Source organism: Gobius niger, assembly GCF_951799975.1.
Source record: "Gobius niger genome assembly, chromosome: 1".
NCBI lineage: Eukaryota > Metazoa > Chordata > Actinopteri > Gobiiformes > Gobiidae > Gobius > Gobius niger.
Window position 1 is genome coordinate 46,719,866 of NC_136852.1, and position 17,368 is coordinate 46,737,233.

The 17,368-nt window shown below is 40.7% G+C and overlaps 1 protein-coding gene across 2 annotated transcripts in view; it reads right to left on the reverse strand.

Moving 5' to 3' along the window:
* whrnb (whirlin b) overlaps positions 1–17,368 on the reverse strand; it is a 215,123-nt gene that overhangs the window by 55,255 nt on the left and 142,500 nt on the right. For both annotated transcript variants that reach the window (XR_013793441.1, XM_079567260.1), the window contains exon 4: positions 5,839–6,230. Coding sequence is in view for 1 of the 2 variants with exons in the window: in XM_079567260.1 (XP_079423386.1) it covers positions 5,839–6,230 (392 nt within the window). In the remaining variant the exon portion in view is untranslated. The remainder of the gene's footprint in view (positions 1–5,838; positions 6,231–17,368) is intronic.

Genomic DNA, 17,368 nt, shown 5'->3' on the forward strand with positions numbered 1-17,368 from the left:
CCAACTTTTTAGAGCTTTTTAACCAGTAACAATGCTGTTCTCTCATCAAAAACAAACCCGGAGCTGTGTTTCTACCCGCTGGCACCGCCTCGAGCAGTCTCAGGATCTTCTCAAGTGGCAATTCTTAGAATCGTGGCAGCAGCTCCCAAAAACTCTTCCCGCTCTCAATAATGAACGCACATTTAATCGTCATTGGGGTTTTCCAGCAAGAGCACACAATGTATTTCTAATGGACTTGTACTTGTACTCTATTGTGTAGCAAAGAGATTCCCCCAAGAAATCGTGTCAACAATTCTCTGATTTAGTGAGTCTAAATGACTTTATAGTAAATAGCTGTTTGAGTGGATACGTAGGGCTTTAGTAGCTTTTATTGGTCTATTTACGGTCCAGTCAATCATGGGCTTTAATGGAAAAGGGCAAAGGAAGATGGATGATAGCGAGATTTGACAGGATTGTTCATCTACATTGACACAGTGTCTGATGCATCAGCTTCGTGCCTTTGGCCTGCGCACTTCAGTTCAGCTTGTGTCGTGAAAACTAATTTAGGCTCTGGGCAAGCGATAATGTGGTCGGTAATTATTTGGATCACGAATTCATGGAGTCAGGCAGGATTATTACGCAATTAATCAACTTTGAAAATGCACAGCAAAGACAATAGCCGGAGACTTTAATTGTGTTTGTTGGCAGGTATTGTCTAAATAAGAGCTTAATGTTAGGGACCCCCATAACGAGAGTTTTGTGAGAAGCGCACTGGAAAGGCAAACGATAATAATAGCAGGCTTTTTGTGTGACAGACCACATGGGCCGGATAAAATCGACTGACTATTCTTTCCAAGGGATGACAATTTGAGAAGACAATCATTTGCAGTAAAGGGTGCTGACTGTGGCGCAGTTGGTAGAGCGGGTCGTCTCATGATCCGAAAGTACGGGAGTTTGAATCCCAGATCCTGCAGGTGCACACTGTCGCTGTGTCCTTGGGCAAGACACGTCACCCACCTCGCCTCCAGTGTCTGCGTACATTGGTGTATGATTGAGAGAGTGAATGGGCGACTGGTTCCTTTCCTGTAAAGCACTTTGGGCCTAATTAAGGTAGAAAAGCGCTATATAAGTTGTGACCTTATGACTATTTAAAGGCAATTTGAGCGCTGCCTAAAATGATCAGGCCAAGGTGTGTGAACTTTTAAAACATGGAGGAGCACATTCTGCAGAAGACGGACTCCTCCTCATAACCTCTCCTGTTCAAACAGAGCTCTTGAGGGAGGTAGAAACATTAAATGCTTAAAAGTAAAAGTAAAATAATGGGTCCAATAAAGATTCCACTCTAAACTGGCTCATTACTAAAAGGTGAAGTACCAGATTTTAACCGTTTTCAAACAGAGATAGTGGAAGTTAAACTGTGGCTTTGTCTCCAATTCATTTATTAGGTACCTCAGTTTTAAAGTTGACATTGTATCATGCATATGGGGCTTAAAGATAGACTTAAAACAGTACTGAGTAACTTGCTTACCTTAATAAATCCTGTTCGTGGTCCCTCTAGGGGTAATACAAGTTTTAATGGGATGATTGGAGGGTCTTTCATCTCCCCCTTTTGTCTCTGGCCAAAAAAACTATGTTTGCAACTTTCCCTGCTCGGACCCGGTGCACCAATACACATGGAATCACGAAGACAAAGCTAACAGGCTAATGGGCAAAGCTAGCTGTGGGCAAGCACCACTTAAACAGTATTTACAGCCAAGTTATCCATCTTCATTGTGTAATTGGATGTACAATATGTCTCTCTGTGTCTTTGTCTTTTCTGTCAGCGTAGCATTTACTCTCAAGGACAATTAATGAGTAAAAAAAACGCAACATGCTACGACAACTGCATTGGCGCTTATGGCCTCTAGGGGCATGAGTTACTTAGTTCTACTTTAAAAACATTATTCTGTTGTTTCAGCAATTCTTTTAAATATTAAATAGAAAAACAATGAAATACAGGCACTATAGCTGGTGGACTTCTACTGGGGCTCCTCCTGCTGGCAGCTGTAAGAATAAGCTAAAAATGAACTTTCACTTTTGATTCACACCACCTTCAGCATGCCCCCCCCCCCCCCCCCCCCCCCCCCCCCCCCCCCCCAAAATCATCCCATTAACACTTGTATTACCCCCAGAGGGACTACGGAAAGGATTCATTATTTTTTTTTTATTTTTTTTATTATTTTTTTTATTTGTTCATTTGAGCAGTTAAAATTCTGCTCAAAAGGAGTGGGCCGAAGCAAAAGCTTATAAACGCCCACCCCGAAATCATTACAATAAAAGTGGATATCACAACAATAGTACAAAGAACATATTACAAAGTATGAGAGCCTTGGAACACAGCATGCACACACGTGAACACAACGTACTCGTTTGTGATTTAACACATTATGATCATACTTGGATTTGCCTCCTTAGCAAGGAACCTGTTACATTTCAAAGCGTCTGTTTTAACACGGACCACACTTACATTACATTACATTAATTAACAGAATTTAGCAGAAGAGAAACGAAGCACAACTACAACAACAGTCTCGTTACATATACAATGTTTGGTACAAAGCAACTTACAAACGGCGAACGATTGTCAGTCGAATGGTTATCAATATTATCAATCAAGACCAATGAATAATGTAATATGTAGTAAGTATTTAAGCCCTGCATAGTGTAGTGCGTTAAAAAGCCAGGGTGTAGAGTGGGCTAGTTGAAGAGGGCGTTAGCTCCCCATCAACAAACCCCCACCCAGCTGCCCTAACATCTGTTTTTTTTTTTTTTTTTTTTTAGAAGATGTTCCTTTACTGTGAGGTGCATTAAAAGACGAAGTTTATGAGCCCGTTGGGAGGGGCCTCTCAGCAGATTTGTAGCTCGCCTGCCCTAATTCTAATCCTATTTGCAATTATAAACAATAGAATGACAACCGTTCAGAGCAGCAAATTGATCCTACTGCTCCCCCTAGTGTCAACATGTTTCTTCTTCTCTGTACTTTTCAAAAATCTTTTGTTTGTATTTATATTTGAACAGGTTAAGGTTTGGACATTGTTTCATCTCCATCTCCAATTTATTCCACAATTGTACACCATTAACTGTCAGGCTGAAACTTTTCAAAGTGGAGCTATGACTCTGAGTCCTAAAGTTTAAATCATCCCGTAATTCATAACGACCAGTACGTTCTTGGAACCTTCTTTGTATTTGGTTTGGTAACAGTTTATATCTTGCTTTGTATAACATCTGTACCGTTTGGAACTCAACAATGTCGCAGAACTTCATGATCTTTGATTTGAAAAATAGTGGATTTGTGTGGTCTAAAAACCCAACTTTATGAATTAATCTGACAGCTCTTTTTTGCAGCAATACTATTGGTTTAACTGTGTTTTTATAGGTACTGCCCCAAACCACAGTACAATAGTATAAATAGGGCAAAATCAGTGAAGAGTATAGGGTATGTAGAGCTTTGACGTTTAAAATGTGCTTTGCTTTTGCTATTACTGCAATGCTTCTTGATATTTTAGTAGATATATATTTAATGTACTAATTCTGCTTTAACAGGAATACTTGAGGATTACCCAAAACCACGTAAATGTAGTGAAATAAAACTCCAGGTCTGTCTATGACAAGGGGACAACATTAAAGCTCAAAACAGTTCATTTTGCACATGTCCACTTAAAATGGGATTGTTGCACATTATGCAACCGATTCCGCTAGCTCCACAGATTACATGTATGACCCAGTCTATAATGAAACAGTAGGGAATTGAATTAACATGATGGTTATGTATACCCAAGCTCGAACTAAAAGATCTATTTCCCAACAAACCAAATTAAAAAGAAGAAAAAACAAAGTTTGTAATACCCAATCACTGTAATGAAATCACAGGAATGGGCCATTAAGTGATTTTCTCTCAGACGACTGTTTGATTAGTCTGAGCCAAACAACAAAAACATCCTCCTTTTACAATTGTGCGCTCCGAATCCAGAGCGCTTTTTAATTGTCTTTTCTCTGTATTCTCTGACTTCTGGCCTGAGGGCTCCATCTGTCCAGCCACATTTACAGCATCACTTTGGGGCTAACCTTTCTCACACGGTGCTGCTGCAAAATGCCAAGGCTGCAGTAATCGAATATATGTACGTTGTGTAATACAATTATACATAAACAAAGGCACTTATCTGGAAATGTCATGTTGATGCAGCTTTGAAATTATTAATGGAACAAAACATTAGCAATGTGTCGATGGATAATTGAATAATCTATTTGAAGATTAAACGGTGATTTTTGAATGTGTGGTTAAAGGGGGAGAATTATGCAAAATCTACTTTTCATAGCTTTTTTTTTTACAATGTCACAATGTTGTTTTCTTATCAAAAACTTGCTTGGAGCTAGCCTGGGCAGCTGAATACACCGTTTTCCTCTTCTTTACAAAGACTTGCATTCTGAGATCAGGGGTAATTTCTTTGAATTCCCGATGGGCCTGATTGACAAGGGCATTAACCAAATCAGAGAAAGGCCGAATATGACGTAGGCAGCATGTGGCGTATTCTGTAAACAAGGACGTTAGCTTTATGATGGCATCAGTCAGAAGAGTGGAGATCATCTACAAGGAACGTGCATGGCTTTGTAAATCAATGTATGTTTGGAATGGGAATCTTAAAGAAGATGATGTAACCCGGATGTGAGGAATAGACTTGTGCTGACCACCTTCCTCCCGGTTCTGGACTATGGGGACATTCTGTACATGAACGCAGCCACTGCAGCCCTCCATCTTCTGGACACAGTTTATCACAGTGCACTGCGCTTCATCACCAACTCAGCTGTACTCTCTGCTCTCTTGGCTTTCGCTCAACTCCAGGAGACAGAAGCACTGGCTAATCTTCATCTACAAGGCCCTACTGGGCAAATTGCCCTCGTATCTGTATCGTCTTCTGTCTCCTGCCTGCAGTGGATACAACTCCCGCTCCTCTAAGTGACTTCTTCTCTCTGTTCCGAGGATCCACACTGAACTGGGAAGAACAGCTTTTTCCTACTCTGCTCCCCAGTCATAAAATGATTTTCGAAACTCTCTCCGGCTTCAAGAACTCATTCCCATGAGTAGAGCTGTCACAATAATTACTATATCGACTTGTCGTTCAATAAATAACAGATAAACGATACGTTTTGGGGCTCGATATTTATCGTCAGTACATTTATTAGCATTTCCCCCCTAATTTTTCTTTATAATACTTTGATTTCCAACTGAAGTAAATTAAGTGACATTATATTTCATGTTTATTGCAGCTTGTGTGGTATTTTAGGATATTATGATGCACTTTTAGAACAAAGGTTTACTCTTTAGGCCTGAGAGTTGACAGTATCTAGTATTATTAGAGTCAATAATATTGTTTATCGCGATACTTTCCTGCCTCAATAAATCGAACTTCAAATTTGTTATCATGACAGGCCTACCCATGAACTCCTTTAAATTGGCACAGTCTGAGAGCCTAACCCGAGAGTGTTCATGTTATTCTTGAATTGATTGTAAATTGTTTTTATTGTGCTTAATTGTTATTGGTTTTATATTTGTTACCGGCACCTCTTGGCCAGGTCTCCCTTGGAAAAAAGATTTATGTCAAGGGACTTCCTGGTTAAATAAAGTCTTTCCTTCTTCCTATTGTGACAAAGTGCTCTGTGAGTGGATCGATATAAAAACCTTGTAGGCTTCGCTAACTGGATATTTTGTTTCAGATGTTTTTTTCTTTTTCTACAAAGTGAGATTATGACCAAATACTTGCAAAAAGCATTATAACTAATAATAAAATGCATGTAGAATTGGCATTAGCTCCTCTGACTCACCTTGTGTTGCTGGAGTTGGCGCTGACCGGACAGTGTGCCGTAGTATGCACTGTAGTATGCACTGCACTATGCACTGCACTATGCACTGCACTATGCCCTGCTGCGTTCTCTGCACTGTTGACTGCAGCGTGCCCCGCGTGGCCGTTCGGGTCAGCGTTGGGACAAGGACTCCTGGCTGGGCTCTCTGGTCTCGCACTTATCTCTGAGACGGAGACAGACAGAGGACTGTTCACCCATTTGGTTTGGTCCACGATGGTGCGAGCGTGAGGCAGTTTCCCCACGTCCCGCACTCTGACCAGAAGCCGCAGCCCCGTCTTCAGGATGTGCACCGCCTCGTCGTGAGAGATCGTCACGAAGCTCTGCCCGTTCACCTCCAGGATCTGGTCCCCCACCTGCGACATACAAGATGAGTTGCCAGTGGTCACAATAAGGAAGAGAATTTTAGGGTAAGGGATTTGATCAAGTTTAGGATAGGAACAGGGTCATGTAGCGTGGCCTACAAGTATATTTATATCAGAACTAATACAAATTTTAAGAAGTTGCCATAATTTTTTGTGTGTGTGTGTGTGTGTGTGTGTGTGTGTGTGTGTGTGTGTGTGTGTGTGTTCTTGTAAAGCATCACATGTGGGGACGTCCACCTGTATACACACCAGCCATGTGGGGACCTAAAACCTTATGAGGACCTCATTCGAGGTCCCCAGAGGCACAATGCTTTTAAACGGCTAGAAATGGCCTCAAGATGGGCCCCATGTACTTTTCCTGAGAAGTCCCCAGAATGTCCAAAACCTGAATTAGTGTGAGTGTATGCGACCCTAGTGGACACACTGAGGTACTGCAGTCCCCATATGACACCATGTTCTGGTTCTGTGTATCACAGGTCCCCACAAAACAGCGCCCCCACAAGGTGGCTGCTGGTACTGCATCAGTCCTCATATGACACCATGTTCTGGTAGTGTGTATCATCAAGTCCCCACAAAACACCACCACCATGTGTTTGCTGTTGCACTGCACTTATTACAACTTCAACCTTTGTAACCTTTTACATTATAAATACATGAAAATATTAGTTGTTCTTAATGTAACATGCAATTAAAAAAAAGCAAATAAGCAGGATATGAGAAATATTTAGGGCTTGACGGTAACTGGTTTTCTTAAGTTACTAGCTACCATTGCTAAAACTAAAATGGATATATTTTATTGGTAAATGGTCTCAACTTATATTGCGCTTTTCCACCTACATACTGTAGGCACACAGCAAGGAACCATTCACTCTCTCATTCATACAACAGTGTACGCAGACACTTGAGGCATGGAGGGTGAAGTGTCTGGCCCAAGGACACAAGGTCAGTACGCAAATTTGAACCCCCGACCTTCTGATCATGAGACGACCCGCTCTACCAACTGTGCCACAGTCACCACCATTATCGTTTAATGATTATTATTTCAACTTAATTCAATATAAGCGTAATGTTAACATGATTTGTTAACACAGACAACCCAAAAGAAAATCATAAAAAATAAAATAAATGTTCTCTTCAGCCTTCAGCCCTATCTGCAGAGGGACTTTTATCTGCCCTGAGTCTATCTATAGCCTGTCCTAGGAGCGATCACTGTTATTGTTTGCCTCCACGATTTTTACCAGATGAAGGTAGAAAAGTGCCATAAATGTGATTTTATGTAGGCTTCACATGAACAGGATTTCACCAGTCTAGAGCTGTGGGCTGTGTGGAACATGCTGTAGGTGTCTCCAGAGCAGTAGCCTACCAAAGTGTTGGAAGTGAATATCCAACATCCAACGTGAAACCAACTTCAATGTGCACCACATCATTTGCCTCCCATGAACTTTCATAGCGGCCTCTATCTTTTTATCTTCACTACAAGGGCGTTTATTAACAGCGCTGGCTGCTTTGAATCAAGTCTAAATCAGTCATTAAATCTATGTCATTAACCATTGCGTGAATATTTGTAAAGCACTTTGAGTTATTTTGTATGAATGGTTCTCTTCAAATACAGTTGATGGATTGACAAATAGAATTATAAATTGGCTTGTCTGAGTGTTGGGGAGGGACTTGTGTCCTGCTTCTGCTCCTCCCTCTCACCTCTTTGTATGCAGGTGCTCCACCCTCCCCCATGGCTACTGGGTGTGGCTTCTCAGCTGTCCCCTAAGATTGGCTGCATCTGGCCTGGTGGCTCAGCTCAGTCCCAGCCACCTTTGCCATTTTTGGAGTTAAACTTTGTAATAAAATTGGTATTTAACCGCCCTTCTGGTTGCTTTCCTCATTGAGCCGGTCGGGACAATTTGTGAAAAAGGAGCTATATTAAAGCTGTTAATATTGTTGTTTTGTTTACAATAGTGACGTTTAAAGAACAATTAAGACTGAGAGGTCCATTAAAACGAACTAGAAAACAAACATTTAGGGATGCACCGATAGTATCAGGTATCCAGGACCCAGGAAACAAATGACAAATTAAGCCTTGGAAAAAATGATTAATAATAATGAAAATTATATTCAATAAAAAAAAAAGAATAAAATAGCATATGTAAGATTCTCATATAACTAAATCTACGTTTCTCAGGTAAATGGGTAACTACTAACTAGTCTGCTATGATATAGTCTATAAACCATCTATACACAAGAATGTTTGAGAAAAATGCATGGTACTCGTTTTGGTATTCGGTGTTGGCAAGTAGGCTACTCAAGTCAAAGTACTCATAACAGTTTTAGAAAAAAGTAGTATCGCTGCATCCCTATCAACAATAACAACAGACTGGTGGTGATGCTCCATCATGACACAAACTGGGATTAACAGGTCCTCATAATGTTCATCTCTAAACTGTCTCATTATACAAAATGGTGGCTTGACTACATCGTGATACACAAACCTGGGTTAACAGGTCCTCATAATGTTCATCTCTAAACTGTCTCATTATACAAAATGGTGGCTTGACTACATCGTGATACACAAACCAGGATTACCAGGTCCTCATAATGTTCATCTCTAAACTGTCTCATTATACAAAATGGTGGCTTGACTACATCGTGATACACAAACCAGGATTACCAGGTCCTCATAATGTTCATCTCTAAACTGTCTCATTATACAAAATGGTGGCTTGACTACATCGTGATACACAAACCAGGATAAACAGGTACTCATAATGTTCATCTCTAAACTGTCTCATTATACAAAATGGTGGCTTGACTACATCGTGATACACAAACCAGGATTAACAGGTCCTCATAATGTTCATCTCTAAACTGTCTCATTATACAAAATGGTGGCTTGACTACATCGTGATACACAAACCAGGATTACCAGGTCCTCATAATGTTCATCTCTAAACTGTCTCATTATACAAAATGGTGGCTTGACTACATCGTGATACACAAACCAGGATTACCAGGTCCTCATAATGTTCATCTCTAAACTGTCTCATTATACAAAATGGTGGCTTGACTACATCGTGATACACAAACCAGGATAAACAGGTACTCATAATGTTCATCTCTAAACTGTCTCATTATACAAAATGGTGGCTTGACTACATCGTGATACACAAACCAGGATTAACAGGTCCTCATAATGTTCATCTCTAAACTGTCTCATTATACAAAATGGTGGCTTGACTACATCGTGATACACAAACCAGGATTAACAGGTCCTCATAATGTTCATCTCTAAACTGTCTCATTATACAAAATGGTGGCTTGACTACATCGTGACACACAGGTATCAGCTATGTGCTAACTACCGACCATTGCACAATATTTTACAAGAAAGAAAACATTCAATACTACATTGAAAAACTTTTCAGTTTATAAAGTTTTAGACAAATCTTCAATTTAATTTTTTTTATTCTGTGTCCAAAAGTTGGAGCATAGCTGATTAGCAGACATCATGCTTTAAAACTCTTAATATTGAATTCTTCTTTTGAAATCAATGCTAAAAATAAATTGGATATTAAGGCTTTAAGTAGCCTGTGGACACAGGCACAATTTTCACTGTAGGCATATGTGAAAATGCCATTCCTCCTTCGCCTAATTTATTTAACCCTTTGTCTTTTGATATTCTTTAAAAAATTAGCATTGGTTTGTTTTGGTTTGCAAAATCCCTGGCCGCCATTTTGTATTGCGGGGGAGGAGCTAGTGGTGCCACTACCCGTGCTCTGCATCTCTCTGCATCTGCGTCCACGACAGATGTCACGTAGCTTACAGTCAACAAACTGGTAAGTCTTTTTTTGAGAGTTAACTAAGTTAGAGATGACAAATTAGTTTGCAATGTTCATGTTCTAAGATATGTGCTCAAAAACGTTTCAAAAACAGTGCTAAGTACTGTGGCAATGTGCTAGCTTTTCTGTTCATTTCTACCACAATACATAAAGAGACAGACTTATTTTTTGCTCAACTGTCTACTTGAAGGAAGGTATATGAGGCTCTTTTTTTTTTTTAGATTAGATTGTTGAAAAGTTTAGTGGATATTAGCTTGATTAGCTAGCTGCATGGTGGTTAGCTATCATGCTAGTTGTACATTAGCAAAACCAGACTCACGTGGCCTCACTTTTCTTTAACAAGGAATACATTATACAGTTAAAACGTTGGTGTAAAGTAATTAGACATTTATTTTGAGCTCCACAATACTGGTGGGCATTTTTTTGCATTGGGTCGTCCATAACTTTTCTGTCTGACCCAGTCTTAGCTTTGAGAATAACCATAACATTGAACATGTTTAGCATAGTGGTAAGAAGCTGCTGTAGCACCATGTGCTGTGGGAAGTGGAGCTGAGACTGCCACAGAGGCATTAAACATAAATAACTCATCTAACAATGGGACAATAGACTATGTCTGAGATCTCAGGACGTTAAGCAAAGATTGTTCACAGCTACCATAGTTAACTCAACTTTATTTTTTCAGCAACAATGAATGAGTCGAAGGATAAAGAGGGACATGGGAAATCTGAGGTGAGATGTTTTTTCTTCTTCTTGTGAACCACTGTACTGTATAGAAAAGGCTTTATTTATTCATTCATTTTTTAATACATGTATAAAAGGAATACCACTACATGGCCATAATGTTTTATCCAACGTTTTAACCTTAAGTCTCATGCTGTTTATAGGGCAGATACATGTAAACACAGCGAGTGATTTTTTTGTTTTGTTTTGTAGTCACAAGTAAGATATTTTCGTTGGCTGCAGACATTGAGAAATCACCACGAAGCCTGTGTGACCCGACATGAAGAGTGGCTCACAAAGGAAACACACAAAAACTTTGAAATTACATCACTACCTCAAATTGTAAGTCTGTGCATACAATATTGTTTAAGGCAAGACACTGCAGGGTAATGGGCTATATGCACAGTGACCCCACGTGATTTCCGCCTGGACAGTCAGCCAGACGCTGTCCTTCCTGTCCGAATTAGCAGGTCCCACAGAAATGAAGCAATAGCTTAAGATTTGGTAAAGGACAGCGAGTAAAAGTTCAGATGTGACTGGAGCAGGTTAGAAAATATTACATGAGACGTAACGACTTCACAGGAGGAAACTCCGTGTTCATAACGTGGATGTTTTTGTCTTGAGGCTAACGCGGCTAACGCAAAATAAAAAATAAAACTAGCGAGGCGTTTGGAACGAGCCTGCGCAAAAAAGAATCGTCCTGTTAGTTTAAATTATATTTACTTGTTTACATGTTATATTATCATTTTTCAACACTAGCCTTTAGCTCTAAGATAAAGCTCCGTCCCTTACGACAGCTGGCGTTTCCTTTGGGGCAGATTCACAGCGAACATGATGTTTGTAACACGTTTCTGTGACTCCATCAGTAACTCGTTGTCCTTAACCAGATCCTGAGCTTCTCTACATTTGTGTGGGAACCTGCTAATTGTGAACGTAAACGATCAGCGACAAGAAGTCCAGCGTCTGGCTGACTGTCCAGGAAGACGTCACGTGGGGAAACTGCATATAGCCTATAAGGAAAAAAATAACGCCCCATAGTTAACCGGATATTTTAATAAAGAGTTTTCTACAGCAATATAAACAAATATCTCTGTCCACATGACAGATTATGCGCAAAACAAATTACTCTATCCCACGAAAGTTATATATTTTCCCAACACTTTTTTTTATATAGCAAATAAGTTTGACTTTGCATTTTTTTTTATTTTGCTGAGGTTTAGCTCAGCCACTCAACTCATGGAGAAACTTTAGCAAGGTCAACCCGTCAAAAAAAGGTCTCTCTGTATAATGAATAAGTTCTGAGAAAAAAGAAATAAAGAAATCTGCAGCCGCAGTGCATGTGACGTCGCGCAGCTCGGAGAAAGTAGTGGCTTCTGTCCAAATCGTCAACAGAATGAGTGGACTATACACTACTATATAATGCAGGCCTATATAGTGAATGAGGGGTTAGGGACATTCGGACACAAGCCAGGTCTGGTCTCCTGTCCAGACCTGTTCACGTCCAGGTCTAGTTGCGTCCAGGTTGTGTCCTGTTAAATGACTGCATGCCCAAATCCATAATTGAGTCTTGTCTTTTTCAGTCAAACCCCAGAAAGGATGACATGTCCACATCTGAAGGCAGCCAAGATGAGTATGTCCCAGATCACACAAAGAGCAGCACAGACAGTGAAGACGATGATTCATCTGTCCACCAGAAGCAACCACATAGAAAGAATCTGGATCAAATAAATATAGATCCACAAGGTAAGATAAGTTTCACAATGCCATGTACTGTTACTTCCTGTTATCTATTAAGTGTCCTGGTAACCATTTCATTTTTGTTTTTAGAGGGGGTCATGGAAGACACAGAGGCATCAGATGATGAAACTGATCCAATCTCAGCCCCAGATTGGTCATCTTCAAAATCTCCAGGTATTTGAACAAGTAACACTTGACACATGTGGGGGAGAGGGAGAGGAGGCGAAGGACACAAAGGGAGGAGACCAAGGACAAGAAAACAAGACAATTATTTCCTGTATTTTGCTTAGATTAATCTCATTATGTCCACAGGAACCAGGAAGAGGGGAGAGCCTGCACTCCAAAACCTTCAACCAGGAAGTGAAGATCATATCCCTGGGTTTTCTTCGAAGTCTCCAGGTATTTTAAACAATCAATGAAGGAGAGAGTTTGGCTGTTTGATTCGGGAAGAAGAGATTCAGGAAAGAAGAGAGAGGGTGACCTGGGAGAGGAGACGGGTGAGAGAGATACAGGACAGACATAGGGGAGAGAGGAGGAGACTGAGGAGAGAGATGCAGGACAGGCGGAGGGGAGAGAGGAGGAGACTGAGGAGAGAAATACAGGACAGACATAGGGGAGAGAGGAGGAGACTGATGAGAGAAATACAGGACAGACGGTGGGGAGAGAGGAGGAGACTGATGAGAGAAATACAGGACAGACGGTGGGGAGAGAGGAGGAGACTAAGGAGAGAGATGCAGGACAGACGGTGGGGAGAGAGGAGGAGACTAAGGAGAGAGATGCAGGACAGGCGGAGGGGAGAGAGGAGGAGACTGATGAGAGAAATACAGGACAGACGGAGGGGAGAGAGGCAAACGGATGAGAGGGAGGAGGGGAGTGAGAGGAGTAGAAATGGGAGAGGAAGGGGGAGAGAAGACGAAGGAGAAACGGATGCAAACAGGGATGGAGGAGTGAAGAGAGGGAGACTGGAGCGAGCAACACAAGAGCAACAGAAGTGGAAGGATTGGTACTGGTCAGAAATGTCTGATAGTGTTGCAGAATGAAGTGATGATACATTTTATGGGAGAAACATCCAGGAACTTGTGCTAAGTCCCCGGCCCCTCTATTATTCTGTGGGTCTTCAAACACGTGTTGACGTTGGCATTAGTTACTGTGTGAACCATGTATATATTGCTCTCACAATTCATACATTTAATTTAAAAGGGACAGAAATAAAGCTGAAGCTGTAATTACAAAAAAAAAAAAAAAAAAAACATTAAAAAAAACAATTTCATGTTGGTGAGTGAAATCAATGATTTCTTTATGCCCATAGAACCAAGGAAAGGAGAATTTTTAGCTATATACTAGTTTAGTTTACTAATAACTTGTCTTGAACACTCAGGACAGACGGGAGGAAAGGGACTGCAGACACGGACGCCAACAGAAGAAATGTCTACTTCCACTGGTAAAGCTCATTCCAACTACTTGCAATACAATTGGTTATTGTCTGTAAAGTCATAGTAAGTCATGTCTATGTCTTTGTTGTCGTCTTGTTATATTTTACTCTTTTTTTTTTTTCTGCATGCCCTTATGGCCTTGTAGATTTAAAGTTTGTATAGCTTATTTTTACCTGAATTCTATGTTTGTTGCACGATTGTACTGAGAAACATTGCTAGTTTGTGAACCTGTTCTCAAACAATGGCAATAAAAAGTGTTCTGATTCTAGTTTTTGCATATCTTCCAGGATCTAAAGGAAAAAAGAGACCGTGGACAGTGCAGGAAGTGAATGCAGTAGAAGAAACCCTCATGGACAACATTCAGTCTGGAAAGGTCCCTGGTAAGGCGCAGTGCATCCAATGTATTGAAGAGTCTGCTGGGGCACTTCAAACAAGGAAATGGGAGGGTGTCAAATTTTACGTCAAAAACCGGATTGAGGCTGGGAGACGACAAAGTTGTAAAAGAAAGTAATAAGTAAGTAAGTAAGTGCTTATGCCACATTAGGTACGATGACAGAAACCGTTTTTGTAAGAGTTGGCTAAAGAAAACGTTGTCCTGTTGTATATATATTTTTTGGCTTTTATTGATCCTTAAAGGAACAGGCCACCGTGTTTCCATACTGAGATATGTTCTTATCTTAGCTTTGACGAGTTCTTTAGGACCTGTCTGGTCTTCCCCCGTGGCTTCAGTCACGTAAACACAGCACAGACGGCGTTAGCATTTAGCCTCTCCCTCTCTCCTCTATAGCTCCAAAACAGGTCAAGATAGAAGCTACCAAGCTCTTCCACGTTTTCCCTATTTAAATATGGTTACGTGAAGTGTTACACTAAGTATAATTACACACAATTAAACAATGTGGATTTTCTAAGCGGATAAAAGGGGGGACTATATTGTAAGGCGTAATAATACCAGGAGTAATTTGGCATCCGCACAGTAAAGTGAAGATTACTGTGCATTAAAGTGAAGATATTACTGCGCGGATTTCGAACTACTCCTGGTATTATTACGCCTTACAATATAGTTCCCCCTTTTATCCGCTTAGAAAATCCACATTGTTTAATGTTGTGTAATTATACTTTGTAGTGGAACACTTCACGTAACCATATTTAAATAGGGAAAACGTGGAAGAGCTTGGTAGCTTCTATCTTGACCTGTTTTGGAGCTATAGAGGAGAGAGGGAGAGGCTAAATGCTAACGCCGTCTGCGCTGTGTTTTTTCGTGACTGAAGATCAGACAGGTCCTAAAGAACTCGTCACAGCTCAGGTAAGAAACATATCTCAGTATGTACAAACAGTTGCCTATTCCTTTAAAGGAACAGGCAACTGTTTTTTCAGTCTGAGATATGTTCTTGCCTGAGCCTGATTGTGATTTGATGTGTGAAACCATAGACATTAGCATTTAGCCTCTCCTCCTCTCCTCTATGTGGCCAAATGGGGGTGAAGTTAGAAGCGACCAAGCTCCTCCACGTTCCCCCTATATGGTTATGTGAGATCCAAGTATAGTTACACAAAATTAAACATGTCAATTTTCTAAGTGGATGAAAAGGGGAACTATATTGTAAGGCGTAATAACACTTAAGAAGCACTTTGGCGTCTTACTGCGCAGATGTCGAGGTGCAACTACTCATGTAACTGTATTTAAATATGGGAAACGTGGTAGAGCTTGGTGGCTTCTAACTTAACCCCATTTAGCCCCATAGAGGAGTGGAGATGAGGCTAAATGCTAACAACATCTTTGGTCTTTTTGACTGAGTGCACGCACAAAGACCAGACATGTGCACATTAACTCGTCTAAGCTCAGGTAAGAACATATGTCAGTATGGAAAACCGGTGGCCTGTTCCTTTAAATACAGGAAGTAACAGCTAGAGGTAGAGTTTTCATACTGTTGTGCAATCGTAAAGTTGTGCAAGAGTCTAAAGTAGAGACCTGTACAGGAATGGATTTTGTGGATTATGTTTTGGTCTGACCGCCCGTTCCCGCCTAAGGCTTTATGAATCCTGACCGATCCTACAAAATTAGTGTCGAGTCCTGCAAGTCTCGTGAGAATTCCCGCCCGTTGCAGGTCTCTAGTCAAGAATTCTATTAAACTTTCCCTCCAACTTACTCGTGTTGAAGAACATGCATGGTAACTGGCAAACCGTTGGGCGACAGACCCATGTTCACTTTTTTGTAAATAAATATTTCATTGTTAATGAACATTTGTTGGGCATTGATTTTTTTGTTTTAAACCTCCTCCTTTTTCCTGTTAACCTATCTACCAACATTCAAAAATAACAAAAAATACAAGAAATACCATTTTCCCCACTATTGCCATCTGGTGGTTGTTTCAGGTACTACATAATAGACAGGTCCCCAAAAGTCACCAATTACCGGACAAAAAATAAAAAAGAAAACTTTGGAGATTTTGGTTCAAAATTTGCATCTGGAGCCCAAGGCTCAAGAAAAAATTTTGAGAGTGGTTTTGGTGGCTCTATTCCCTTAAAAAAAATGGGGTCCCCATATGGAGCAGTTTGCCTTGAGGTCCCCATTTGTACTGATTTACAAGTATGTGTGTGTGTGTGTGTGTGTGTGTGTGTGTGTGTGTGTGAACAGCTTTTCACAGACACAAGTCAAGCGTCAAAGCAATTTACATGTGACAATTATTCATACTTGGATGCTAATTCATGCTAATGGAACCTCTGACCACTACCACTCACTCACTCACTCACTCACTCACTCACTCACTCACTCACTCACTCATCTTTCACCCAAACTGCATGGTCTTCACGGTCTTCCATCTTCACACTGACCAGGCATGACTCTAAGATCAGACGAGAGAATGCCGTGCACAATAACAAGGACTTAATTCATTTGGGCAATATAAACTCCTCTGCAAAACAAATAAAATGTGTAGCCACTCACCCTGTGCCGCAGACCTTTACAAACCTTTATAAACTCCAAATGCATGTGATTTTTGTTCAGCGGTCAGTTGGTCAAAATGCTAATGTTAATGCCTTGGGATGTTTTTGTGTGGTTTTTAACAGCATGCATTTATGTATAAAACCGACCCAATTGTAATTTTCTTCTCGGGTCATATTTTGGCCATTACAGCAGCGTATTCCCGATGCATCAGCTGGCCCAGAACCTCTGTTCTGTGAGAGCTTCGATGTGATTGGTCAAAACATGTCGTACAGTAGTGAAGCGTATCCCCTTGACACATGCTGAGTCACTGTGCAGATGCGGTGTTTTTCACACTTTTTGAGACAATTGTGCAACGTTTTCCTCAACTGTTGAAATAACACATGTAAAGGTAAGATTGGTGGAGTGTCTTGCCCCATGACACAACAACAGTATACAATACTTGTCGCAGGAATCAAGCACCAACAGAGT